The sequence below is a fragment of the Brachypodium distachyon genome, chromosome 3 (assembly GCF_000005505.3).
Source record: "Brachypodium distachyon strain Bd21 chromosome 3, Brachypodium_distachyon_v3.0, whole genome shotgun sequence".
NCBI classification, from domain to species: domain Eukaryota; kingdom Viridiplantae; phylum Streptophyta; class Magnoliopsida; order Poales; family Poaceae; genus Brachypodium; species Brachypodium distachyon.
In genome coordinates, this window is record NC_016133.3 from 15,506,505 (window position 1) to 15,533,116 (window position 26,612).

A 26,612-nucleotide genomic window follows, 5' to 3' on the forward strand; every position below is an offset into this window, starting at 1 on the left:
GCATGGTGTTGATAGATCGCGTGTGTTCATACGTCCCGACGACTGAGTTAGCTGTAAAACCTCACCAAAACTGAAGAGAAGACACACCGACTGAGTCCGGCTGGAGAAGGAAAAGTGGAGCCCAAAACTGGCCCAGAATGTCGAGTTTTGGGCTGGGCAGATGCAACGAGAGGAACATGCAGGCAGGAACACATCCAGCTATATTACGGAACTAGTAGAACACACACACGCAGGCAGGAACCTGTCCAGTCCAGCTGTATTACAGAACTAGTAGAGGTAGACCTAGGCTAGTTAAGCAACAGTGGCTTGTGTGCATGTAAGAACCCGGGACCGGAATTATACAATTTACTCTCAAATTGCTAACCTTTGCATAATTTAAACCTCAGATTCTTAACCTACGATAAACACCTCAATACGTACACGCATTAATGTGCTCATCGCAGGATTCTACAGAAGAAAGTAATTACAAAACTCCTACAAGGAGCAGAAAAACAAATATTACAGAGAGAGGACACATGTCCCAACATTACATCATTACATCAGCGGAAGTCGAATTATGCTCAAGTACGAACAAGAATACAGCATGGCCTGAAGAGGCTGAAAGCTGGAAGGAAACCCGCCACAAGTCTCAGAACCCTGATCTGGATCTCCTGACTAAACATCGAATCCAACGTCGTGCTCCACGAAGAAGCTAGCGGCTCACCTGCTCTGCTGGAATCTCTGAAGAAAACAACGTTGCAAAGCAACTGAATACAAAGTACTCGCAAGACTTGCGGGAGATCTAATCTAGATATGCAACAAGTCTCAAATGATGGATAATATGGTGGGGTTATGCAGCAGCAACAATATCTGAAGAGACACTCTATTAACTAACAACGTCTAAGTAGAGAATGAGAAGCGTCTACTAAATGAGGTGATTAACCTATTTACTAAACACCAAACAACACAATCCTCATATCACTCCCTCAACACCCTGTGAGGAAGCAATCCAAAGGACACTCACACTTAACAATTTTAAGCATATCCATAAATAATCCTTAATTACTAGTCAAGTTTATGAAATTAAGTTGATTAAAATGATTAAGTTCTCTATGATCAAGTAACGACCAACCAAGTCGTCCATAACTGCGGTGTGCCAATTTACCCGTACACGTTCGTCCAACCCTTGTTGCCATTCAAGTAGGAACACACAAAGACGTGTGTCGGCAGGATTGGGCGACACGACGTTTCCAAACCCCACAACTAATCCAAGGAACCACCCAACTGAGTCTAATCCGAACCAATAGCCCGGTCGAAGCGTCGTACGGACCCAAGAGTTGCTTGGACAGCCGGTAGTGGTCCACAGAATGACCACTCCAGACTAGTGCCGCAATCCTATATGAATGCAAAGTCACCAACAAGTCTCCAAACACAACACCAATGTATATGCGACATGCCAAATGGAACGCCCGAACTATGTGGCCCCTGGAAGAGTTATGAAACGAGTACTAAGCCGAGGGAGAACCCATATATTCTCGCACGAGCGGTTAGCGCGAAGTTTCTTGGGTCGGCGAAAACGAGAACTCGGTACTTAGATCGGCGCCAATGGAACAAAACACCAATGCGTTAGAGCACGGCCTCCCATCGTTGCCTTGTTGCAGTTTAATATCATATCACAGTTTAATAATTGCAATTAACATAAAGTAACATGTGGATGTAGCAACTGTATAACCCAAGTAAGGACACTAGACTCGCAACTAAGCATGACATCTAATGATCAAAATGTAGGGCAACAACAAACATGTGACATGGTAATAAGATAAGTAACAAGGCAAAGGCATTTGAGTAGAGCTAACTAAAAAGCTATGCAATTCTAAAGGCATCGTGACAGGACTGAGAACGTAACTTAGTGCAAGAATGAAAGAGAGACATTGGGTATAAACAACATGGTAAAGGAATGGCTGCTTGCCTGGAGTACTCGACTGCCCGGAATTGAGCAAGGATCCTAGAAGAAGAACACAAGTGTAGTCGTCGTCGTAGGAATCGAAGACTAGCGAGGAAAAAGCAAATACACGACATAAAAAGAAAGTATAAGCATACACGATACATATGGTAATTAATATGCACAATCAAGAGATGATGCGTGACATAGGGATGATGCATGACATATTAAGTATTCCGAAAGTAAATCCGATATACAATTTACCAAGTTAAATGGAGTCCGAAAATAGTTCACATAGCACCTATACAACTCCATATGCAAGGAATAGAGTTTAATGGATTAAATACACACACAACAATGTTACAGTTGCATTAGGATACATGACAATTACATGGATAGGTGCGATGCATGCTTTAAAACAAGAACAACACAAGGATACGAACTAGGTCGGGGCTGCACATGCCAAAGGCAACGAGGTACCTGCAACTATCGATACTATCGGTACATACACGGCACCTCATACCACATGCATATCATCGATCGCAACCTACGAGTCTACGTCACGGGACGGTCGCTCGTGTCGCTCGTTATACCTTGGACACGTGCAGCATCGCGATGTAGAGGAAGTAGTCGACGTAGTCAAGATAGTCGTACACGTAGTCAAGATAGTCGTACACGTAGTCGTTGTAGGCAAAGTAGTCGTTCAATCGTCGTGGTCGTAGTCGTTGACGGCTCCGGCTCGGAGGTTCTTCGGTCTTCACGGCACACAACAAGGACTTGGGCAGGACAAGGCGAAGCACTCGCGGAGCAGCGGTAACAGTAGCACAGCAGCAAAACAGCAAGCACCAGTGGCAATAGCAGCAAAGCAGCAGGCGGCTGACAAACGGGGCTCACGCGTAAGGGAAACATTTTTAGAAAGGCCACGGACCTGCTGGACTTGGGCTTGGAGATGGGCTTGCTGGGCCTGCGGGCGATGTGCTGGAGGCGAGGTCGAGCAGCAGGTCGACGGTGATGGACCTCGGAGACGCACGGCCAGGTGCTTGGGGCGGAGCTGGGGAGGAGGTCGGCCGACGAGGTGCAGGCGGCGACGCGCAGCAGAAAGAGCAGAGGGGAGCGGTCGCGCGAGGAGAGAGGAGAAGGGGGCGCGAGGGGAGGCGCGGCGACGGGGAGGCGGCTTGGCGCGCTCGGCCGGAGGAGGCGCGGTGGTCGCGGGGAGACAGCACGGGAGAGAGGGAGGAGCGCGAAGAGGGGCGACCAGGGAGAGGCGGCTCGGACTCAAGAAGGGGTCGCGTCAGAGGAGGGCGCGGGGAGCGGCGCGCGCGAAATAGCTCGGCGGCGTGGGCAGGCACGGCCGGAGGAGGCGGAGCGGCAGGGGGCGCGCGGGGACGGGCGAGGCGGCGCTGAGGCAGGGGAGGCGGAGCGGGAGGCGCGCGCGCGGGGAGCGGGAGGCGCCGGCACAGAGGGAGAGAGGAGGAGAGGGGGCGGCTCGGCGAGAGAGAGAGCCGAAGGGGAGAGAGGCCGGTGGGTTCGGCCATGGGAGCACATCGAGCCAGGGGAGCTAGCTTCGGGAGGAGCTCGCGGGGAAGAAGAAAGGGGAAAGAAGGCTAGCGGCGCAGCTTGGGAAGAAAGGGAGAGAAAGAAAAAGAGAAAGAAGAAAAAGAAGATTGAAAAGTCTAGGGTTAGGGTTTGACTTAATGGGCTTTTGGCCCAACAAACATACAGGTTTTGCAAATTTAGATTTTCGCAACAAATTAGGAGACGAGAGGACAGGTCTAATTAAACCCGAAATTAATTTGTCAAAATCAAATTAGATTTTCTACAAAAATAATTTTAAGCTTTCGCGAACACGCGAAAAGGCAAACACATGAAATGACAACTTTTATGCAAACGAAAGTAGTTTCATGCGACATGATGTTAATGACATGGCAAAATGTTGATGATGACATAAGCATGATACTATGATGACATGAGCATGAATTATAAACAAGTCCAAAAGGAATTAGTTGCTCTCGGGCTGTTACGCTGCACACCAAAAGGCCTCCTCGAGGATACATATAACACAACTATCCAAGATCCAAAACAGTTAACTAATTAACACAGTGGCTTCCGGCTACTGAAGATGGCACAGCTGCATGGGTCAGCAACTCGAACAAGGGCACTTGGAGAAGATCACAAGGAGTAGTACCAGGGCAAAATAGCTCAAACGGACCGCTAACTGGTGGCGAAACAACAAATGTGATAAGTTCTGAGCGAGAGACATGTTGAACCGAAGCGCCACGAAAGAACGGATTGACGAATACCGTGGGGCGCGAAGTGCAAAAATGACATTAACTGCTCTGTTTAGATCTGGTCAGGCTATTAGCTTAGTTAGACACTTAGTTATTGTGTGGGACCCACCTTGGCCTTATCAGGGGAATCCGGAGCCTTGTTGCCCTAGCCGCCCGCAGGACGGGACGACAGCCTCGCCGCCTCACGCACCACCGCCGGCCCCCGCGCTGCCGCCGTCCTCCTCACGGCCTGAACCCTGCCTTCCCCTGCTCGCACCGTTTCGCCGCTCCCCTGCTTCCCCCGCCTCCGCCCGATCCGCGCCGCGACCCGCACCCCTACTCTCCTCTCATCGCCCAGTCGATTGAACACGCCGATAGACTCTCGTAGCTGCTAGAACCTTCCGCCGGCCCGATTCTGTGCTCGCACCCGTGCCCGTGCAGCTACCCGCACCCCTGACGCCCCAGGCGCCGGCGTACCAATCCAAAATCGTCGTGACCGTCATTTTTGGGGCTGCCTCGTTTTTTACCACGAGCTGAGGTAAGTGATTTCCTAGCCCGCCCCACTGTTGGATTCGTTCACGTGATTCGATTACCCGTAGAATCGGGCCGAATTGAGCCCTATTTGAGGTCGATTCCGCCGATTGGAGCTCGAACTGAGGATGATTTGGCCGCCGTGGACAGGGATGGGGCGAAGTGGGTACACGGACGAGGGAGGAGCTTCCATGATGGACTGGCTCAGGGATTCGGTGGAGAGTAGCATCGATTCAGAGAAGGTGAGCAATTTTGCATTAGCCGGCTGCAAATTGAGTTCGATTTCCTGTTTGTTGTTGTGCCGAGTACTCATGGCTGCTTACTGGTTGTGTACTGTTAAATTGTGTAACGCAACCAGGGTTACTTTGACCCAGATTACTTGTTGGAGCATGAGCATGATGATGATGATGATGATGAAGATGTTGAGCACAATCTGGGTACTGTGGGAGTGGTGCCTTAGAGTAGTGATGTGTGGAACCAAAAATTACTAGCTGATTTGGAAGCACAGTTGAACGAGGAGAAGGAGAAGAAGCAAAAATTACTAGCTGACATGCTTAAGCTTGAAACTGAGCTTGCTTTCCAGGACCAGTTGATAGAGGAGTTGGAAACGAAGGTTTCCGAAGGGCAGCAGCAGATAGAAGAGCTGAAAAGTGAACTGGCCGAAGCAGTCAAGATGAAGGCAGAAATTGGCCGAGTTAGAGATGTTGCCGTGGCATCTTGGAGTGTGGCCATCACTTTGGGTGTTGTTTTCATTTGTCTTGTGAAGATGTTGCCTTAGTTTCAAGTGGCACAATAAGTCAGACTCCTAAATTCGAAGTGACTATGTTGTAATATTTGTAATCTTACGTGAGACTTTGAAATTGTAAGTGACTGTTGTAATATTTTGTAATCTTAGGTGAGACTTTTAAATTCTAAGTGACTGTCGTAATCGGCTATTAGTTAAGGTAACAAGAGAATACATGCAACGATTTTAGCCTAAGAAATATATATTACGTAGAGTTGTTCATACATGCCACTGTCAGCATCAACATCAGAGATCCAAAATACATAGTTGGCTAATTTCCTAGTTACCCAAAAGCTAACTTGCTAATTTCTTCGCGGGTCCTGCGTCCTGCCCTGGTCCACAGCTAATCTGCCAATTTCCTAGTTACCCAAAAGCTAAATCTTACTAACTTCCTTCTAATTTCCTAACTTAGCTTCTCTAGCCCCTACGGCCTGACCTCCATCTTCACGGCACCCATCTTCATTGGGCGCCCCTTCTTAGTTGCCCCTACGGCCTCCGGGAGCCACGGAGGAGGACACCGACTGCCGCCATTCCGAAAAACCTAGCGCCAATCCCTGTGACAGCAACTGCATACAACACGTCGTAGTAGACTTGCAGCGGACTGCCAAGAAGGGCAACTCGCACCTGCCTCCCGTTGGCGCTCCCAACGACGACTACCGTCTCGTCGTCGGCAACATCTTCGCCTGGCCCCATGCCAGGCTGCACCAAAATGTTGGCCTGCTGAGCTGCAAACACGGCCGTAAGCCCGTGCCCGTGCTCTCCCCCAAGCTCCAGAGTGACATGCCCCCAGTTTGGCATGGCTACGACCACACAGTACAGAGGCGGCGTCGTGGCATGGCACCCGCGCCTGCGGATGACGACGAAGGCGGCTCCTATTGCGGCAAGTGTGGTGATGGAGGGGGTCCCTTCGCCGGTGGCAAGACGTTGCACCCGCCCTCTGAGGTTGATTAGGAGGACACAGTTGAGCGGGGCTAGCGCTTGGGGATGGCCGGGTGCGTAGCTCCCCATTGGCGGCCGGGGGAGCCAGGGAGTGGAGGCGGGCGGCGGGTGAGGTAGGTGGCGGGGAGTGGAGGCGGGAAGGGAGGGGAGCCGCGGAGTGGAGGCGGGAGGCGGGAGGGGAGGGGAGCCGGGGGAGTGGAGGTGGGAGGGGAGGGGAGCCGGGGAGGGAGGTGGGGAGGGGAGGGGGGGGGCTGCCGGGGAGTAGAGGCGGGTGAGGGAGTGCTCTTTAGGGTTTGCCGGCGGGGAAGGCCGGAAAATGTTCAACTTGGTGATTCTAATGGGGAAGAAGACGAGTACTCGTTGGGCCAGGTCAAAAAAAGACCAGTAGGGGTAAAAGAAAATAAAATGACCCCCCCAAGCCCGATAAGGCTTGAGGCCACGAGCGGTCAATTTTAAAGAGCAGGAGGGGAGAGAGCTCGGAACCATTGGGACAAGTTAAGTGATTCGAGAGGGTTGGGGTGCCAAACATTTTATACATAACATTGTCCTCTAAATTTTGCCAATTCGAACAAATTTGAAAATTCCATGATGCAACTTTATCCAAATGGGTTGAAATTTGGTGCACACACCACTTATGACTTATTACACGTGCTTGCATAATTTGAAATTTTCTGGACATCATTTACTATTTTTCGTTCATTACTTGAATATTTCGTAATTTCGGTTATAATTCGAAATATGAACTTTATGTCTCAAAAAATGGTGAAGAAACGCTTACATAATGTTAAATTTGACACACTCAATTATAGGAAACATGATTTGAATGCGTTTTGTTGATATATGTGTGTGTATTATGTTTGAAATCCAAGTTTTGTGTTTCGGCCATTTAAAAAAAATGATAATAATATGAAATATAGATCAGAAAAATCTGAATTTTGGCATGGTTTCATATTTTTTCATTATTAAGTCACATAAAAAAAATCAGAACATAATATGAATTTTTCATACTAGTTTGTGTGTAAGCTACCACATATGACTGAGGTGTTTTAGAAACTTGTACTGAGATGTTGGGGAAACCAACATTTTGTGAAAATTCCATCATGCAAATTTATCCAAATGGATTGAAATTTGATACAAAACCCACTTATGACTTATTAGACATGCCTGCAAAGTTTGGGGAAAAAATAAAATGTTTTGCTATTTTTTTAATTTTGAATACATTTAAATTTGATTTTTTGAGCAAGTAATCGCACAATATCTTTATTTTGGAACAAGTGGTGACTATTCTAAGCATGTAATAAGATTAAGTATGTCATTTGGAGCAGAAAACATTTATAACTTGTTTTCAGATTTCAAAGTTTTACGTACTTTTAAACCCGATCAAACTTCGGCCAAATCTGGTCAAACCAAATTCGACTACCTCAAAAACTTTTCAAATTTGACCAGTACGCGTAACTTTTCATTCTGAATCATTTGGTGCCAAATGTATCGATATGTTCAATTGAGATTTGAATGTTTTCGTAGGTTTTGATTTCAAAAAGCTATGAAATTTGGGCATCTCTCATAGCTAAAAATGATTTGAAATCTTCACCAAATGATTTGAAATTTGGAGATCATGCATAACTTTACATTCCCAATCCATTGGTGAAATCAGAATCCAATTTAGAGGAAGTAGAAATTTGAGCCTTTCTCCAAATTGGTTCATTTAGGTGCGCTAAGACCTCAATTTCGGGATGGTCAACAAAAGTCAATCTTAACAAAATGAGTCCAAATTTTATCAGTGTGCGTAACTTTCATAGTAGAATCCATTTCTGCAATCAGAATCAAAATCGGAGAAGGTTGAATATGAACGAAATTCTCAGGCATGACAAGTGCAGAATAAGACAGACAAGTTCAGAAAAAGATCATATAGCACCTAGCTTCAGGTTCAAAACAAGATAGAAAAGTTCAGGACAAGTTCACAAATTACAACCAATGTTCATAAACCCAAGTGGGTAGCAAGCTTTCTCTTTCTCTGAACTGGCTTCTTTTTAGGTGCCGCTTGCTTCTTCCTCTCAGCTGGCTTCTTCCTCTTAACGGGCTTTCTCCTCTGAGCTGGCTTCTTCCTCTTCTTCGGCGGCTCATCAGCTTCAAGATAAGCGTCAATTTCAGGCCACTCATCAACAAAAGGAACATGCACATCTTCAGGAACAGAAAAAGCAAAATTATCAGCCTCGAGCCTCTCATCGACAAAAGGAACATGCTCAGCTTCAGACCTCTCATCTGCAAAAGGAGCATCAGGAGCAACAGGATCAACAGGAGCATCAGGATCATCTGAACTGTCTCCCCCTATCCACTCTTCTTCAGAACTGCCATCTTCAACACCATGTGTCTCTTCTCCCTCTTTTGCTGCTTCAGCCTCTTTTGCTGCTTCTGCTTCCTTCTTCTTCTTCTTCTTCTTCTTCCATGCACCCTGTCAAAACATGGCAGAAAATTATGACATAAATTATTTAATTGAGCACATAACAGGAAAATGTCTAAAAAAATGGAGGCTTCGGCAAATTACAGCAAATAGCAAACCTTGGAGGCTTCGGCTTGCCGAATACGCAGTGCGATGACATCGCTCGATGCCCTAATACGTGACACAGGCTGCACCTCTGTTTACCCTTACTGCCTTTCCCTCTCATTGCGGCTAATGGGTCCAAATCATCCAAATCTGGATCCCTTCCTTTTCCTTTGCCCCCTTTCCGTTGGCCTTTTGTTCCTTTCTTTCCCCCTCGCTCAAAAAAGCTATTGAAGCGCTTATGTTTTGGCCTACCTGATTTCCTAGTGATGTCAGGGGCACAAAGGTCATATCCAAGTTCAACTTCAGGCCATTGAGATTGATCAGTAAGATTTGGCACAAGTCCAGCATAAGCTGCTTTAAATCTCTCAACGGAGAAATACTCATGCAAATATTCCCCCATCATCAAATGAGTTCTCTGTGCCAAAACCACAATAGCATGTGGGCATGGCTTTCCAGTTGTGTGCCATTCAAGACAGGTGCACTCATGCTTGTCAAGAGTGACAACATGCCTCCTGCCATTTGTAGTGTCCCGAACTTCAGAATTGTGAAGACCAGCATTATCAACATGTAAATGCTGTAGTTTTCTACTCCTGCATACCTGCTGTTGGACAACTGATGGAATCTTGTCACCACACAACATATTAGAAAGAGTCCTTCTCTTATTAAAAAGATTCATTATTTTGATCCTTAGATTGTCTATTAGCTCATGAACAGGCAGATCTTTGATCTCTTTGATCCAATTGTTAAAACTTTCTGCAAGATGATTGTTGATATGATCAACCTTAATATCTGTGTTGAATCCACTTCTGTACCACAACAACGAGTGGTATGTTTTCAGGTAATTAGCAAATTCAGCCCCAAATTTTGCATCTTCTTTAAAAATCTTCTCCATATGATATTTGTATGTGCTCTCGCTGTATGATCTTGCTGCTGGCCACATCCTGCCATAAACCTCTCCCTAAAATTTCTTTATCAAATTTAGCCACATGTGGCCGAAGCACTCTCTCTGCTCTGCATGGATAAATACTTTTTTCCCAGCATTTGTCAGGCCTTTAGAAGCATCTGTGCATGCTGCCAAAGGTTGCATTGGTCCTATGGCCCTATGCAATTGCTGCATGAACCAAGTATAGTCCGCCTCTGTCTCTGATTGGAACAACCTCACAGCCACAGGAAACATCCAATTGTTTCCATCTAGAGCTACTGCGACTGCCAACTGCCCATTCCATTTTCCATTCAGTGCAGTGGCGTCTATGTTGAGGTATGGACGGCATCCTGCTTTAAAACCATCTACGCAACACTCCATAGCCATAAAAAACCTAGAAAAGTATACCTTGCCATCTTTTATGAAAGTGTCGATCTCTACTATACTCCCAGGTGACCGCTTCAACATCTCAGTTCTGAAGTTGAACAACATCCTAAATGTATTCCCCCAATCACCATATAAATCCTTCATAGCTCTTTGCTTCCCCTTCCAGACTGTGCTATAACTCATTGTACATTTGTAATCCCTTTCCAACTCATTCTTCAGTATTTTAGCAGTTGTGTTAGGGTCTATACTCAAAATCTTCATGGCCTTCTCTGCAACTCATGCTTGCGAAGTCATTGTTGTGACTCTCTTTGATTGTGCCATACAAGTATGACCCTCCAAAGGGGTCATTCGATTCACCCTCACAACAGCCCCATCGGGTAGCTTCCTACAAGACATATACCATGGACATGGCAGCATATTCCCATCAAACCCCTTGCATCTCACGCAATACCTCTCTTTGGATGTCCACACAGTCTTTGTCTGAAACTCATGTTGCACGGCGAATGTCTTGAAACACATTTTCAGTTCCTCCATAGTAGGAAACATCCTGCCCACATCAAAGATAGGATTATCTCTGTCATAAGCACAACGCAGCTCACCAGCAAATTCATCACCTACGGGAATTGCAGCCTCTGAGGCCAGCCTATCAGATTCTGCATTCTCAGCAACCGTTGGTGGAGGCACAGGAAAGGAAGTGGGTGGGTTCTTCTTCTTGGCGAACCATCTTTATCCTTGTCTACTGGAATCCCATACAGCTCGAACATATCATCCTCCTTGATGACAATATCATCAAAATCTGTTGCCTCTTCTAAATCAACTTTACTCCAATCAACAAATGTTCCTCCGCCCCCTTCAACGGCGCACTCAAATCTGCTGAAGTAGGTATCTGATTCGGACCAAAATCAGCAACATTTTCTACAAGAACACTCTTTGCTCTAAATGCTAAATCGTTTATCTCCTCGGCAGCCTTTGATGGAACAAACCCTATAACAGAGTCCTCACTGGCCTCAATTAGCTCGGCATATATGGCCGCGACTGGCTTCGAGGGATCTTCTCGCAGCCCACTTTCAATCGCTTTAACAAGCTGCTGGGTTGTAACAATCCTGTCATATCTCTTCTTGGGCCCATAATAGCAAAGTTCCACCTCTTGCCCTCTGCCCAAGCCACCTTCTTCCCCAACTCCTCTATGAAATTCGGCACTATGATGTCCGCTACACGTACTTTCAATTTAACCACCGAATCCAATCCAATCGGAACCTTGCTGCCGTCATCTAGCCTACCTTCACATGGACGGAAATTCACCGCCATTATCTCTCTACTGTCCCCAGGTTCAATCCTACGCGAGAGCACAAATTCATCGATTACAGCAGCCCGCCAGGAAAATCCTACCGAAAGGAATGAAATTCAGCCCGAAATTGAGGGTACACGGCAAGAAATTACCTCAATTCTTCCTCTACCGGTGGTTCCATCTCTTCTCGTGCTCCAGCCGCGAACCCTAGAAAAGGGGATCGGAAGAAATTGGGGAAATGTAGCTTGGGAACTCAAATCGACATAAATGGATAGCCGAAGGGGGATGATTCACTCACCAACGGTCGCCTACGCCGGTTCGCCGCCGCCGCAGCCGCCTTACCGCCGCCGCAGGTTTCCTCTAGTCGGGGGTGGGGGAAGAGCTCGGCCTGGAAAGTGGGACCTGTTCCTGTTACAAAACTAGCACATGCCAAAAACCAACGTGGCAAGTTGTGGGACCCACCGTTGTCTTAAGTGTAACAACACATGTTTCAATCTTTCCTATTGACAGTTTTGGCATTTTGCGTTCAGCCCCCCGGGGTTCAGATTCTACAATTGGCACCGACTCATGCAGTTCGTAACATCACTCTATCGATAGAAAGGTCCACTTCGTGTTTGCCACGACATGCAAGGTCGGAATGAGCGATTAGCCCACGTGGAAGTCGGTGAAGATTCTGTTGTCATCGCAGGTCACATTGCTCAAGTTGGATATATGGGGATATTCGGGGGACGAGGACGTGTCTTCCCAGTAGTTGTCACCGTAGTCACCACACTCCGTTCCTGCCTCTTCAGGCAGAGAAGGAGCCTCCATTTCATACAGATCATCCATTTCGATCACTTCACCTTCTGTCTCCCCGATGGTACAAAGGTCTGGGCAGTGAACACAAGGCCGTCCAGGGAGCCAGACATGCCTGATCTTGGCGCAGCGAACTAGGAGTTCATCGTCGACTTTGAGGTGGTGGCATTCAGTGAGGTCTAGGCACTCAAGGTGGGGGCAGCCCTCAAGAATGGCATAGACCCCTTTTTTGGTCAGGCTGTCGCCTGCCATCTGAAGGAGTCGCAGCTCATGCAAGTTTGCTGCAATGGCAAAGGCCCCCTCATTATGCCTCGCCTCCCAGGCCTCATAAGGCTCCTCCTCCTCAACTTCGTCCTCGTCATGTTGCTCTTCCATCCTCATCTCACGCTCTATCGTATCTGAGTCAAACCATCGCATATGGATTCTTAGGCGTTTCAGCTCTGGGTGAACTGCGCCAAGCTGCTCGAAAAAATATGCTGAATGCTTCTGATGCGAGTACTCTATCTCCTCTAGCATTGGACATTTAGCTGCAAGCCTAGAAACTACATATTCATCATCCCAAAAGTATCGGGGGGCAATCATTCGAATGCTCTTCAACGAGTTTCCTCTGCAGAGTTACGCATCAAAATACAAATTATATATGAAACCAACCTCAGACAAGTACGATAGGACTGCATAACCAGTTAATACTTAATACTAAGCGTACTTTCTTCTTAAAGCCAAGTGGTTGGAGCGACCACAATTTTTTTTTGAGGCAATCAACCGGGGGGGGGGGGGGCGATTCCCCACCTGAATATATTACTTCAAGAGACAGAGATTACAAACAAGATGAGAAATAGACGTGCCACAGACCGGCCGCTATTTTTTATGATTGCAATTCAATCTAAAGCACCACAAATATACTCCAAAAGATCCTGCAATGGAAGTCCAATTGCGACCAACAAACAGCTAACCATAAAAAACCTCATGCTATCACCAAACTAGGAGTCGCACCATCATCAGTCTCTCGCCCCTCGAATACTCGCCATCGGAAGGCCGATAGAATCCTGAGGAAAGTGAGGAAAGTACAAAGAGACAAAAGAAGACTACGGCTCTTCAATCATGCACAAGAAGAGTACACAACTTCTCCACCGGAAGGATGATAGAATCCTGGGGAAGTAGGGAGAAGGAGCGGTAAAAAGGGTGACATGATCTAAAAGAGTACCACAAAGAGGCTTATCTCTACAAACAAGGTGCTCAGCCTTGCAGAGAGTGTAAAAGAAGGGCACCACACAACAACGAGTTGAAGATAACAGAGACAACCAGGCAACATTAAGGTGGGGATTTTGGAGTAGCAACTAGGAGGGGAAGCAAGCTTGGATTGCAACCTCAGTGACAGATAATGAGCATTATATATAACAACGCCTTCAACAAGGAAATGAACAAGAGTGCCACCGCTGTCAGTCTGGGCGCTAGAACAAGGGTTTCCCCCAAACTCATCGATGCTCGTCGGGAAAACAAGACGAACGTGTTGGAAATAATCTTTCCCTGCCGTGATTTAGTAGCAATCCAAGTCCTTATGAGTTTAGGATTAGGAGTTGTGTCCGTGTACACGTGAGTTTTGTAGTCCGAGTAGGACTTGATTCAGCTAGCTATGTATGTGCGTGTATATATATACATGTGTATGCGGCTGGTTTGAAACAAGCTTGTACCGTGGGATACGAAAAAGAAATAAAAGAAAATAGAGGGCACGATACGCGCCCTTGGCCAAATAATCGTGTGATCGTTTGTGCGTGTGCGTCTTCATGTCTTGATCTTTGGGCAAACCCAACATTTGGTATCAGAGCGAGGTCAAAGATTTGAAGACGCGCTTGCCCCGGGGAGGCGATGTGCTAGCGCCTCGGGGTGGGCAACGGTGGCGGAACGGCGTCCGCAGATCAGAGCGGGCAAAGGTGGCGGAGCAGCGTCTGTGGATCGGATCGGTAATCGGTGGCTGTGCGCGGAGCAGTGTTCAGCGGATTGGAAATCGGGCAATTGGTGGCTGTGCAGTGGAGCGACGTTCAACAGATCAGATAGGACTATCGTCGCAATGGACCGATCTCCTAGTAACGGGAGATCATCCTGATCGTCGAAAAGTACTCGACATAGGGTCAAGCTGCGTATGTACGTCCATGTCAGCGTCTGTGAGTCGTGGTTGTGTCCAAGTGCTCGTCTGTGTGAGACTATGTTGCAGTGGAAGTGCGTCATGGTCGAAGTACTGTCCGATGAGGTGTATCACTGAGGGCGAAGACGTGCGTGCAGACAAGGTGGTAGGTGTCATCTGTGTGTCTCAACGAGAAGACGGAATCTCAAGCGTATAGTGGGGCGGTGTACCAGTGAAGGTGAGTCTTTTCAATGAGGATATGTCTCTACGTGGAGCTATGGGTTTAGCTCGCACGTATTACACTAGAGTGTACGATGTGTGCACAGGGTTAGCGTGGCTGGGAGTCAAGACCATGCGTCGAGCTGAGTCGACAAGTCGTGAAGCTGTAGAGCGTCAAGATCAGGAGGAGCACGGAAGACGAAGTCAAGATTAGGGGGAGATTGTTGGAAATAATCTTTCCCTGTCGTGATTTAGTAGCGGTCCAAATCCTTATGAGTTCAGGATTAGGAGTTGTGTCCGTGTACACGTGAGTTTTGTAGTACGAGTAGGACTTGATTCAGCTAGCTACGTATGTGTGTGTATATATATACATGTGTATGCAGCTGGTGGGATTTGAAAAAGAAATAAAAGAAAATAGAGGGCACGATACGCGACCTTGACCAATCGTGTGATCGTTTGTGCGTGTGCATCTTCATGTCTTGATCTTTGAGCAAACCAAGCAGAACGCCCTCCAAGGAGGTGAGCGGGTGTCACCGCGTCGTCGGCACACAGGCCCCAGATTTGATTCCAAGAAAAACGAGCATCAATTCCATCAATCGGGAGCAAGACAACAAGCAAGCCGAGCGAGCAGATCATGACCACGGAAGGGGTACCAGGAGGTAAAACAACACCCAGAGGCGCTGCCGTCACAAGAATCGACCAACGTCGATTGGGCTTCCACCAAGTACCCATACTCACGATATCATAACAGCACAACAGGGCAAACCTGCTGGAACTGGGCATGGCATCACACAGCTACCGGATCTGGGACTGCAGGAGGCGAGGTGGAGGACGGGTGAAGGTGGGATGGGCTGGCCGAGGGAGGAAGCACACGGGCGGGAGGTGGGGGACCTTGCGTCGGCGCCCCAGCCAGATCTTGCTCGGCAGTCGCCGGATCCGAGGACGAGGACGAAAGCCGGCCGGGCATCCCACAACGGCGACGAGCACCAGCCTTGGCGTGACAGGAGGAGAACAACGGCCGACGGTGCCGACCGGAAGCGGACCAGGCGACCCGCCTGCCAAGCCGCAACGCGGCGGGTCAGGGACAGGCCGGTCGCCAAGAAGAGCCTGCCGAGCCGCGCCCAGAGGCGGCCGGCCGGAAGAGCGGCGGTGGCCGTTGGGGACCAACTGGCGCAGCAGGGTCCCAGGCGGAGGCCGCTGGCGGATGGGGACGACGAGGGGAGGAGGAGGGCAGCACGGACGCGTGGATCTTGCCGGAGGAAAGAGCATCAACTGGGAGCTCCGACCAGTCCCTAACTTCAGGCACTGGCAAAGGGTTTGGCTCCACCTCCATTGTGAGAGGTAGTGCCTAAAGATGAGGATATCATCAAAAAGAGAACAGGATGACCAACCTTAATTTGCATGACGTCTTGCTAAATCACAGCTTGCACACAAGATAGAAGAATTCAATGCAATGTAGTTAGTAGCAGCTTTTCTGTACAAAGTAACATAATTTTTAGGAGGAAACCTATGGATTATCAAATTGTTTAGACTGAGGAAACTTCAGATGTCTTAAAGTAATTCTTTTCTATATGTCCATTTACTCTAATCAACATTCTTCTAAAAATATGTGTCTTACTTATATGCTTGATGTTAATAGTTTGATCCTGAATTCTATCTTTCACAACATGATACTTGATGTCAATGTGTTTGGCAGCAGCACTTGACTTGTTGTTACTTGTATAGAAAATTGCTGGTTCATTATTGCAGTATAATACCAGTGGTTTAGAAATGTTGTCAACCACTTTAAGTCCGGGAATAAAATTCTTTAGCCATACAGTCTGCCCAGTGGCCTCATAACATGTCACAAATTCTGCTTGCATCGTAGATGAAGCAGTCAACGTTTGTTTGGAGCTTTTCCACAATATGGCTCCCCTGGCGAGTGTGAATATATAACCTGACGTGGATTTCTTACTATCCACACACCCGGCAAAATCGGCGTCTGAATAACCAATAACTTCCAGGTTATCAGACTTCCGATATGTTAGCATGTAATCTTTAGTACCTTGCATATAACACAAGACTTTCTTTGCGGCCTTCCAGTGGTTTGGTCCTGGATTTGATTGGTACCTGCTAAGCATCCCGGTTACAAATGATAAATCAGGGCGTGTACATACTTGTGCATACATGATGCTTCCGACAGCTGAAGCATAAGGAACCGACTTCATCTGATTAGTTTCAATTTGGTTCCTCGGACATTGAAATATCCCAAACTTATCGCCCTTGACTATAGGAGCAGGTGAGGGAGAGCACTTATGCATATTGTATTTCTTCAGTACCCTCTCAAAGTATGCTTTCTGTGATAGTCCTAATGTGCCTTTAGACCTATCTCAATGAATCTCAATGCCAACGACATATGAGGCTTCACTGAGATCTTTCATATGAAAATTAGATGACAAAAAATTCTTGGTCTCATGTAGCATATCCTTATCGCTACATCCCAACAATATGTCACCCTTCTTAATCGTTTTTGCGTATTTTCCTTTAATGCAGTCAAGACACTTGTCTGCATCTGAGAAGTCTAATGGAAGAAGAATTTCATTTTTAATAAGTCGTTCCATTCTCCCCCTCGAAATATGGCCCAAGCAACGATGCCACAATTTCGAAGAAGTACTTATATTTTTTCCATTTCTTCTCAGCGTTACAATCATCATTCAAAACATTAACATCACTCACATGCATAATAGACGAATTAATCATTAACATATATAATTTGCCTCGTCTGACACCGAGGCCAACATCATTATTACAATGTTTGATAACGCATTGTTGATTCCCAAACAAACATGTAATAGAAATACCGTGCAAGCAAGAAACTGAAATCAAATTCCTACTCAATGTAGGTACGTTAAGGACATTATTCAAATGTAGATGAAAACCGGTGTGCAGCTCCAGTGTGAGGTATCCCACAGCTTCAACATCGGCTTCCTTCCCGTTGGCGACTTTAATGCTTCTTGTTCTTGCCTTTATGGTACGGATCAAACTTAATCCTTACATGGAGTTTGCAACATGAACGGTTGCACCTGAGTCAATCCACCATGTATTTCGAGAAAAATCAATATACAAAGATTCATCCACGAAAGTAATTTCATCTTTACCTCTTTTGTTCATCCACTTAAGGAAACCGGGGCAGTCCTTCCGGAAATGGCCTATCTCTTTTAGGAGCCTTTTGAGCATCCTTCTGAACAAATGGTTTCTTTTGGGTCCTGGAAGATCCTTGACCACCTTCATGCTTCCTCTTGGAAGAGGCAACAAAGAAGGCTTGGTCCTTTCCTTGCTTCATAATTCTCTCTTCTTCCTCGACAACTCTGGGAGTCAGTTCCGCGAGTGTCCATTTTTTGTTTAGAGAATTATAATTGATCTTAAACTGATCAAATTCTCGAGGAAGGGACTCCAATATCAAGAGGATTAGGATATTTTCATTAAGGACAAACTGCAAAGTCTTAAGCTTTGAAGTTGCATTCACCATCCTCAAGATGTGACCCCTCACATTACCTTCAATCACATACTTCTCAAGAAGTTTGCTCAAAAGCTCTCGAGAATAGACCTTTTCAGAACTTTTGAATTGGTCTTCCACTGCTTTAAGAAATTCTTTAGTAGTGTCCTTTACAGGAATTGCCCCGATGATATCAGGGGAGATTGAAGTTTTCATTACCACGAAAGCCACATGGTTTGAATTATCCCATTTTTCCAGTTTTATTTCATAAGTTTTCATCAGGTCATCATACCCTGCCACACCTTCAATTGGAGGTGTAGGTTTATCCTCCCTGAGGGCATAATCGGGTCCTTTGACTCCTAAACTCATTTCCAAGTGGGACTTCCAACTTTGGAAGTTGCTCCCTGTCAGTACTTCAATGTTGTCATAACCCAATGAGGCAGCGACTGTGATTATAACATAATAAAAACATAAGTCAAAATTGCATGATAAAAATTTACGTTGGTAAATTAATAAACATACAAGAGTATAAAATTCTAAGTCATATCACCATTGGGCAGAAATGACGAAAAAATTGTAATAACATAATGGGGAATGGCTCATAAATTAAAACAACGTTAGTCAGAATTAATTTTAGAGCCAAAAATTTCTAATATAGACATCAAGTTTAGACATTAGCATTTAATCATTAATTGATGCCTAAAATGGTAAACAACATAGAACAAATAAAATATTCTACACGAAATATCTCGTTGGTTTAACTTTGTGCGGAACAATTAAATGTCCAATTTCTGTCAGCAAGAAAAAATTTGAGCCACTTTCCATTAATTAACAGTGCAAAAACTTATTTATATATCATTCTATACATTAGAAATGCACTGTAATAATAGAAAAACATTAGAGGTTCATTTTCGGCCGAAATGGGCCGACTCACTTAATTTACCCGCGCCATGCGCAGCGGAAAACAAAAGATTTTTTTTACGCGGGCCATTTAATCCTGGGCCGAAGCCCTTGCCACAATATGGCCCAAAAACAGCCGGGCAGCCCATCCATCTCCCGCAGAGCCCCCAGCCGTCGGATGAAAACCGACGGACCGGATTCACCCACGGTCGAACAAAACTGGGCAAAACCCTAGCCGCCCATGCCATTTTCCTTTCTCTTCCCCGTCTCTTTCGGATCCCAGCACAAGGTGCGACGGCGCCAGGCGCGGGGCCCTTGCCGGCGTTCACGACGGCGTGGCGGCTTCCCTCGTCGGAGCAGCGACCACCGGGCCATGCCCAGCTCGCTGCTCCGTCGAGAGTGGCCCGGGCGTCGGTTTTCTTTCGGATGGCGAGGCCGCGGGGAGGAAGCCGGTGGCCGCCGGCTTTCCACACGCCGGCGAGGGCGGGGTCTTTCCCACGCGCTGGAGCGACGTGGGGGCGGCGGCGGCGCCTTGGCATGCTGGGGTTGCCATGCGGCTCCTCCCCGAGGGAAGGATAGGTGCCGCCGTGGCCCGTTCATTGCGGCCGGCGGCCGGCGACACATTTTGAGTTTGACGGCGACGCACGAGCCCGAGGCCACGAACATCGTCGTCCATTAGGTAGGTAAATTTCACCCAAAAACTTTAATTTCAACATTCTAGGGTTCGGGGAAATTTGGGGAATTTCATTAGGGTTTTGACATTTGATTGATTCCCCTCCTTCTAGATTCTCTTGCTAACCGAACATGCATGAACCCATGATCCCACGGTACAAAATTTTGTTTATCATTAGCATGAAAAGATTAACAGTGCTAATTTTAATCTTAATTAGATCTTAATCCGACCAAAAATAACATTAACAGAAACTAATTAAGTATCATTAGCACAAATTAGGCTAATTCCCTAATCACAAAATAGACTCTAATACGACCAGTAATGGCTCTGATACCATTGTTAGGAATCTAATGATCATTCTTTAGATTAAACATGAATATACTAGTCAAACATTAGAGTACTAACAAAAGGAGATTAAGCGAGATTTAACCGTACGTCCAATAGTTGCCGTAGGTCGGAGGTAGCGGCGTCCTTCAGGCCGATACCGGCACTGACCGGTGATCGGCGTCGTGGTGACGACCTTCCTGTAGCTTCAGCAACGCCCTAGATCGGTAGGGTCGTTAGTGGGGGGCTGGACAAAACTCACGTGAACCGTGTTGTTGAGAATGGCCAAAGCTTACTCTTTATAGTGCTGCGCTACAGGGGGCCGAAACCTATATAGTTGGTAAGTGCCCCCGATCAGGGCCAGGGCGTGATTGATGGGATTAGCCAATAACGTTGGCTAGTTGCCTAATTCCTCATCATTTCCTAAAACACATCCCTTAATAAAGGACGTGATTCTAGGCATCAATTTCCTGTTAAAACAGATCAACCGACACAATGATGTCAGAGGGTCAGAGGTTTCTATTGGGAAGATGATCTTCCCCTTTTTCATGTTCCATCTGAGCGATTCCTAGCAGAACCTCCGATTGTTCACACTGTTCTATTCTCATTCCCTCATCAGTTGGGTGATCCATCGCAACACCAGTCTACTAAAAATATATCTGCCTAAGTAGTTTATTTAGATATTAACTGAACTAATAAGATATCTAGTACATCAACTAGAAAAGAAGAACTGATGATGTAGGTCTTTGCTGCAATATATGGTGGTGTCACAGCACAAGGAACCGAATGGAACTTGGCACCAAGTGACTCTCTTACCGGGGATTTCATGTCCCGGTTTGGTTGGTGTGCTTATAGTTTGGTGATCAGTGTGCCATGTCAGACTTTTTCGATTTCGCTGCTAGATGTACTAATTTAGGCTAATATGCATCTTGCGATGCAGAGGCCGGGGGTAATAGGACTTCCATTTTCTAAATGAAAAAACTATGAACACCTTAGAACTTTTCTGGAACTCTGGATATACACAACAATCCTACTCAATTGCTTCAGATTGACAGGAACAGTAACTAAAATTCCATCCAGTCTTGAACCCTGCAGGGACTCTTACTTACATTACATCTCACAATCAGTCCAATTTCGATCGATTTACCGAAACATCCACATTCAGTAGAGGTGCAGTAGCACGCACCTCTGTGTGTTGTGCAGGTAGAGGTTCTGGAACCCCAGCGTCGCCATCGCCCACAGCGTGTCGCGGCCTGTCATGGTCTCCTCCTGCAGAGGGAGAAATTTTGTGTGAGGGCATCACAGGGAGAAGGAAAGGATGAATAGGAGGGCGACGCGGATCGATGAGGTTAGTCGTCGATCATCCGGCTGGAAACAGTACTGTCGTCGTGTGCTTCCTCTGTGAGAGAGGAAAGGAGGAGTGGCGCGGATCGGTGAGCTGGCGAAGAAGCACAGTACTTTCTCTATCTATGTGAGGGCGCAGCAGAGAGGGAGAAGGAGATGGCGTGCGGAGGGTGTTGGAGCATGTATAGGCAGTTGGAAACGATTGTACTCACACCGATGATCAATACAACATTCAGTGTTGCATCTCTCTCTATTCTTCTACATGGTATCAGTGACCGTCTGATCCAACCGCTGCTCCTCGCCGCCGCCATGAGCGACTCCGGGGACTCCCCCCACGGCTCTCCTCGTCGCTCTGCACCTAGCACCGGTGGATCCCGTCGAGGAATACCAGACCACGCCTGAGCGATGTGTTCAGCTCCCCCCAAAATCCCAAAAAAGGTTACGCTTCTTTCTCTCCAATTCAATTTTCAGTTTGGTGTTTTGCAACTTAAGTAGCCATTGTGCAGATCGAGGCAAAACAGAAAGCAAAAAATCTGGAAGAGAAGAGGAGGAAGAAACGGCAGGAGAAGAGGAGAAAGTTGGAAGAGAAGAGGAGAAATAACAAGGAGAAGGAAAAAAAAGTTGCAACAAAAGAAGAACAAGGTGATTTTCCCCTCATGGTACCAAGAATCTGAACATAAATAACTTGTAGCCCATTCTAGATATAGAGTTTTTTATATTTCAGTTTTAATTCTAGGTAATTAATTAAGTAATTGATTCACTAAAACATCTAAGAATATTCAGGGCTTCGGTTCTTGCTACTGTTGATCTAAAAGAAGGATAGCCTAATTCAGTTATCTCTCTTGTTTGTAACACTTATTAAAGCAACCAAGCAAGGCATCTATCTTGTTGTCTAATGGTTTCATGAAACTCTATCGCATGCACAATTTAGTTTAAGTCTTAGGCTTGCATGTGCTTCTCTGAAAAAATATGTGACACTCTAGTACATGTGCTTCTCTGAAAATAATAATTTCCAAGTGTATGCATATAGCTGATCCTAAAAGGATGCATCTATGCTCCTTAAAGCACACAAGACCTTTCCTGAGAAGTACTACCTGAATCCATCACTCCTTTTGTTCTTTAACTTGACTTTCAAAATTATAGTAACAGAAACTCCCTAAAGATGTTGTGCGGATAATCTTTGGTTGTTAAATGGGGAAATTTGCTGGAGGACACCGTTATTTTGTGGCCTTTGCCAAAACACACCGCCGGAATGTGTCTTTGCTCGGTACCATTATAATTTTGTGGACATTTGCTAGAACACACTGCATCGACTAAATTTGAGAATTTGACATTTTTACTTGGTCGACGACCATCTTAAATCCGATTTTGAACATTTTTTTTCAATTGAACGAATCGATATTTGACATCTACTAGGGTTCGCTGTTGGTTGAGGTGGGCATTTGTACCCTGTGTTGCTGCACTCTGCATGAGAGAAAACGCTTCAAACAAAGAGTTTGAAAAATTCTAGACACATTTGCTAAAGGGTAGAATGATAATTCAATGTGAAAAAAAGTCAAACTTTATGTTTCGGACCATACAATGTGTTTTGACAAATGTCCACGAAATTGTAATGGTACTGGGCAAAGACACATTCCGGCGGTGTGTTTCGGCAAAGGCCACGAAATAACGGTGTCTTCCAGCCAATTTTTCCTTGTTAAATACATTCAGCTATTGTATATATCAAATTCTCCAAATAGTTTCAGTTTTTTATTTCTGCAGTAGATCCTTTTCTTGTCTAAGCCAATTTAATTACTGCCTTTCAATCTGCAGTCCCTTTTCAATGCTTTAAGATAATGTGCATTGGACTTACCTACTGTGGTTTAATGATATATTCTTCATCAGTTGCCAAGGAGACCAACTTTGACTTCTGGGGAATCATTTTTGTGACGCTTGCTGCTGTTATGTCAGGATTCCGCTGGTCCATGACTCAGATTCTGTTGCAAGTAAGTGGTTAGCAAATCCAAAAAAGGGTTACGCCTCTTTCTCTCCTTCAATTCAATTTTCAGGTTGGTGTTTTGCAACTTAAGTAGCCATTGTGCAGATCGAGGAAAGAAGAGAAAGCAAAAAAATAATAATATTAGTTGTACTACTGAAGTACATTGCATGAATGTAGTATGACTGAATTTTAGTATGATGTCTTAGAATTCTAATTTTGCTCTATTTATTTCGCATCAGCATTATTATATCACGTCTAGCTATAAGAGCATATTACTAATTTTGTAAGAAGTTTGGCTGCATTTTAGTGTTTAAGTGTTCAATGTTCACTTCAGTTTTAGTACTAAAGGAAATTATCACACCTAGCTATAAGAGGGCCACCTTTTATTCGTAAAGAGAAAGTGTCCCCTGCTGTTTCTTCTCTTTACTATTATATTGAAATGAGTTCAGGATTATATTTTTGATGATATGCCATCTGATCTCATTGGACTAAGTGAAAGTCTTTCCTCTTCACTGCATTTCTGTATATTCAGCCTATAGTTCGGTTCTTAAAATCTACAAACCTATATTCACTGAAAGATGCTTCACCTCTTTGATTCTCATGAAAAAAGGAAAGAATCTACAAATCTTTTACATATTCAGCCTATAGTTTGGTTCTTAAAATCTTAACTAATACATGAACACAATTTTAGAACCACAGTAGCTGAATTGTAGTATTTGTGTGTATTTATCCATTTGAAGTGTGAAGTCTGAACTAGTATACTTCCTTCTTCAGTGGTCTCACTGGCAGTAATTAATTAAGTGATGTTCGTTGTGCCCGTTCCTTTTTGATTTACCACTTGACTCTGTTGCTTGAGCTTAAACTTGTGATCCTGCCCCATAAACATTTGCATTCAGATTGTATCCTAAGAACCCAAATCTAGTGGATATTGGTATCAGCTAAACAGTATCTATTTGATTTAACCTACTTAAAATGTTTTGCGTGGACGAGATTCAGATTGTATCCTGCAATATAGTACATGAAAGCTAGTTGATGCACATTGTAATGTTTTCAGATTCTGTAGATGACATGTCTTGTTAATTCTGCAAAAGTTTGATATTAGGATTATTGATCTTCTATCACAGTTGTAAGTATCTATGACATGATGTCTAACCGCCACATTGTTTCTACTAATTCAGCCTTGAATGCGCCGCGCTACCTGGACATCAACACAGAGTAGATGAGATCAGAACATTACTATTGACAGGCCTCACAATTCAACTTCTTTCTGAAGTGCTGCTGCCTCGGACAACATAAGGATTCATAACACTTGCTTAGAGATATAGTTACCTGGACATCGACTCAGCAGCTCTTGTGTTTCTGCCAGTTAAACTTGATATGTTCTCAAACTTGTTTTGCTTCGACCTTGCCTAATTATTCTTTGAATTTTCTGTGAATTGAACTATGAATATTCGATGGTTGATCTCTGAATATATTTTTCCTGAAGTTGTGCATGTTGACTAATATTTTTATACACTTTGGTGTGTTGTATATTCCTGTGTTATAGGCCCCTTTCTTTTGGACTTCTGGACCAGCTTCTAGGTTCCAGGCAGCTGAAACCCAAAAGAAAGAAAAATTTCTCAACAGTTGCCTGGAGAAGCCCAACCCAAATCATGTGTAAAAAGAGCTGCTAGGAGAAACTGGTCTGGACCAGTTTCTTGGGCTTCTCCACACAGTATTTTCGTACTTGCCCTCACGGCAAACCATTTTTATGGCCAAAATGCCACCGCCAAGTTCCTTCCGGCGAATCGTTATTTCCCAGACCGAGCAAAGCACCAGGCGAGCTTGTCTCCCTGCCGCCGCCGCCGCTCCCCTACCCACCTCTTCTCCACATCCGGCCGCCCCGCCTCCTCCCCACCGCCGGCGGTCTCTCCCCTGCAACCGGCCGCCCTGCCTCCTCCCCATCTCCCCCAACCTCTCATCCAGGAGCTCGTTGCCGCGAAGGGCACGCGGGGCAGCGGTGTTGGGTTCGCGGGGCGGCCGCGAAGGGCGCATGGCGCGGGGCGAGGGCGCGGGGTGCGGGGGGCGAGGGCGCGGGGTGCGCGGGGCAGCGGCGTTGGGCTCGCGGGGCGCAAAGGGCGCGCGGTGCGTCTGGGCCAGGGTCGCCCTCACCCATCCTGCCGGATCCAATTTTAGACGAGCACTTGTTCTCATGTCAGTTTGATTTTGGAGATGAGTGAAGATTTCAGTGCAGAAATTGAGAAGAAGGAAACAAAATAGCTTGCGAGAGCTTCTTGTGGCAGCAGCTTCTCCTAAAAATTAAGCTAAAGCTGATTTCTGAAAAAGCTCCAGCCGAAAAGAAGGGACCTATAGTAAGGTCAGAAACCTCAGCCTCATCTCTGAATTTGTTGGCTTAACTGAATATTCGATCTAAAGAGGCAGCAATATCCGTGGAAGCGCTTTTTACAGTCGGTGGTGGCACGCCTCTGGCCGGCATTAATGGCCATGGCCCGAGCGGGGAAAGCCAGCAGCGGCCCTTCTCTTCCTCGAAGCAACCAGCTTAGGTTTAGCTGCTTGACTAAATATTCGGTGGGATTGATCTCTAAATTGCGGCTGCCCGCGGCGCCGTTGGACAACGTCATATGTACTTGCGGCTGCCCGCGGCTGCCCGTTTATTCTATTGCGGGCAAAGCGGACAAGCCCGCGTAGGCCAGTGGGCAAGCCGTTGGCATCCCGGATGCCAATCGACGCGGCCAGCCGCCAGCCGCAAACGCTGCCCGCCAGAAAATGTCTTTATTGGCTCAAGCGGCCCGTTGCTAGAAACTTGCGGCCAATGCGGCCATGCCCGCGAAGCCCAACATATCTGCTTCGCCCGCGACGCGCAGACTCCAGACACCGAGACACCCTCTTCCTCCTTCCTCTCTTGCGGCCGCCTCGTCGCCTCCTCCTCGCGCCTCCGACCGGTTGAGGCTAAGGCTGGGCGCCTCCACGCCGAGGCTGATGGCTGCTGGAGCGCCTGGGCCTCGGTTTGCCGCTGGTGATTGCCTCCGCCACGCAGGGATTGGTCAGAGGGCGCTGCCGTTGTTGACGGAGAAGGAGGGCAAGGGCATCGGGCTGCCATTGGAGGCTGCGCCATAGGCCGCTGTAGGCTGGCCGTAGCCCCGTAGCCACGTGAGGGACTCGTCGCTGGAGGACGCGCACCGCCGCCGGCCGTTGAGG

The 26,612-nt window shown here is 46.4% G+C and overlaps 2 protein-coding genes and 2 long non-coding RNA genes across 5 annotated transcripts; 2 read left to right on the forward strand and 2 right to left on the reverse strand.

Moving 5' to 3' along the window:
* Positions 1-1,690: 1,690 nt before the first annotated feature.
* Positions 1,691-3,565, reverse strand: LOC112272016. Its single transcript, XR_002965685.1, has 2 exons — positions 2,515-3,565; positions 1,691-2,029 (listed from the first exon to the last, which is right to left on the reverse strand). It is a non-coding gene; the product is annotated as an uncharacterized LOC112272016 (long non-coding RNA).
* A 749-nt stretch (positions 3,566-4,314) lies between these two features.
* LOC100824817 lies at positions 4,315-5,647 on the forward strand. The gene is made up of 3 exons (XR_731396.3): positions 4,315-4,726; positions 4,870-4,961; positions 5,078-5,647. It is a non-coding gene; the product is annotated as an uncharacterized LOC100824817 (long non-coding RNA).
* Positions 5,648-12,229: 6,582 nt separating this feature from the next.
* Positions 12,230-18,564, reverse strand: LOC100840740. Its single transcript, XM_024461371.1, has 3 exons — positions 18,226-18,564; positions 15,962-16,068; positions 12,230-12,986 (listed from the first exon to the last, which is right to left on the reverse strand). Exons 1-3 carry the CDS (start codon positions 18,562-18,564, stop codon positions 12,230-12,232), a joined length of 1,203 nt encoding a protein of 400 aa, XP_024317139.1.
* A 779-nt stretch (positions 18,565-19,343) lies between these two features.
* On the forward strand, positions 19,344-24,917 carry LOC100825117 (101 kDa malaria antigen). Of its 2 annotated transcripts, none has more exons than XR_002964704.1 (4): positions 19,344-21,874; positions 21,958-22,078; positions 23,321-23,421; positions 24,593-24,917. XR_002964704.1 is itself a non-coding variant. In XM_003573464.4 (4 exons), the coding sequence occupies exons 1-4, from the start codon at positions 21,842-21,844 to the stop codon at positions 24,596-24,598; spliced, it is 276 nt and encodes a 91-aa protein (XP_003573512.1). In that variant the 5' UTR covers positions 19,346-21,841; the 3' UTR covers positions 24,599-24,917. The 2 variants fall into 2 exon arrangements, 1 of the variants encoding a protein (XP_003573512.1); XM_003573464.4 differs by having other exon boundaries at positions 19,346-21,874; positions 21,943-22,078.
* Positions 24,918-26,612: the final 1,695 nt, after the last annotated feature.

Coding starts and splice junctions, on each gene's coding strand:
- LOC100825117 (XM_003573464.4), top strand. CDS start 21,842: ATGTGTTCAGCTCCCCCCAAAATCCCAAAAAAG. Junction 21,875..21,942: donor CCCCCAAAATCCCAAAAAAG/GTTACGCTTCTT, acceptor GCCATTGTGCAG/ATCGAGGCAAAACAGAAAGC. Junction 22,079..23,320: donor TGCAACAAAAGAAGAACAAG/GTGATTTTCCCC, acceptor ATTCTTCATCAG/TTGCCAAGGAGACCAACTTT.
- LOC100840740 (XM_024461371.1), bottom strand. CDS start 18,564: ATGAGTTTAGGAGTCAAAGGACCCGATTATGCCCTCAGGGAGGATAAA. Junction 16,069..18,225: donor GGGGTCACATCTTGAGGATG/GTGAATGCAACT, acceptor CCTCATCTTTAG/GCACTACCTCTCACAATGGA. Junction 12,987..15,961: donor TCCTCCGGCAAGATCCACGC/GTCCGTGCTGCC, acceptor GTAACTCTGCAG/AGGAAACTCGTTGAAGAGCA.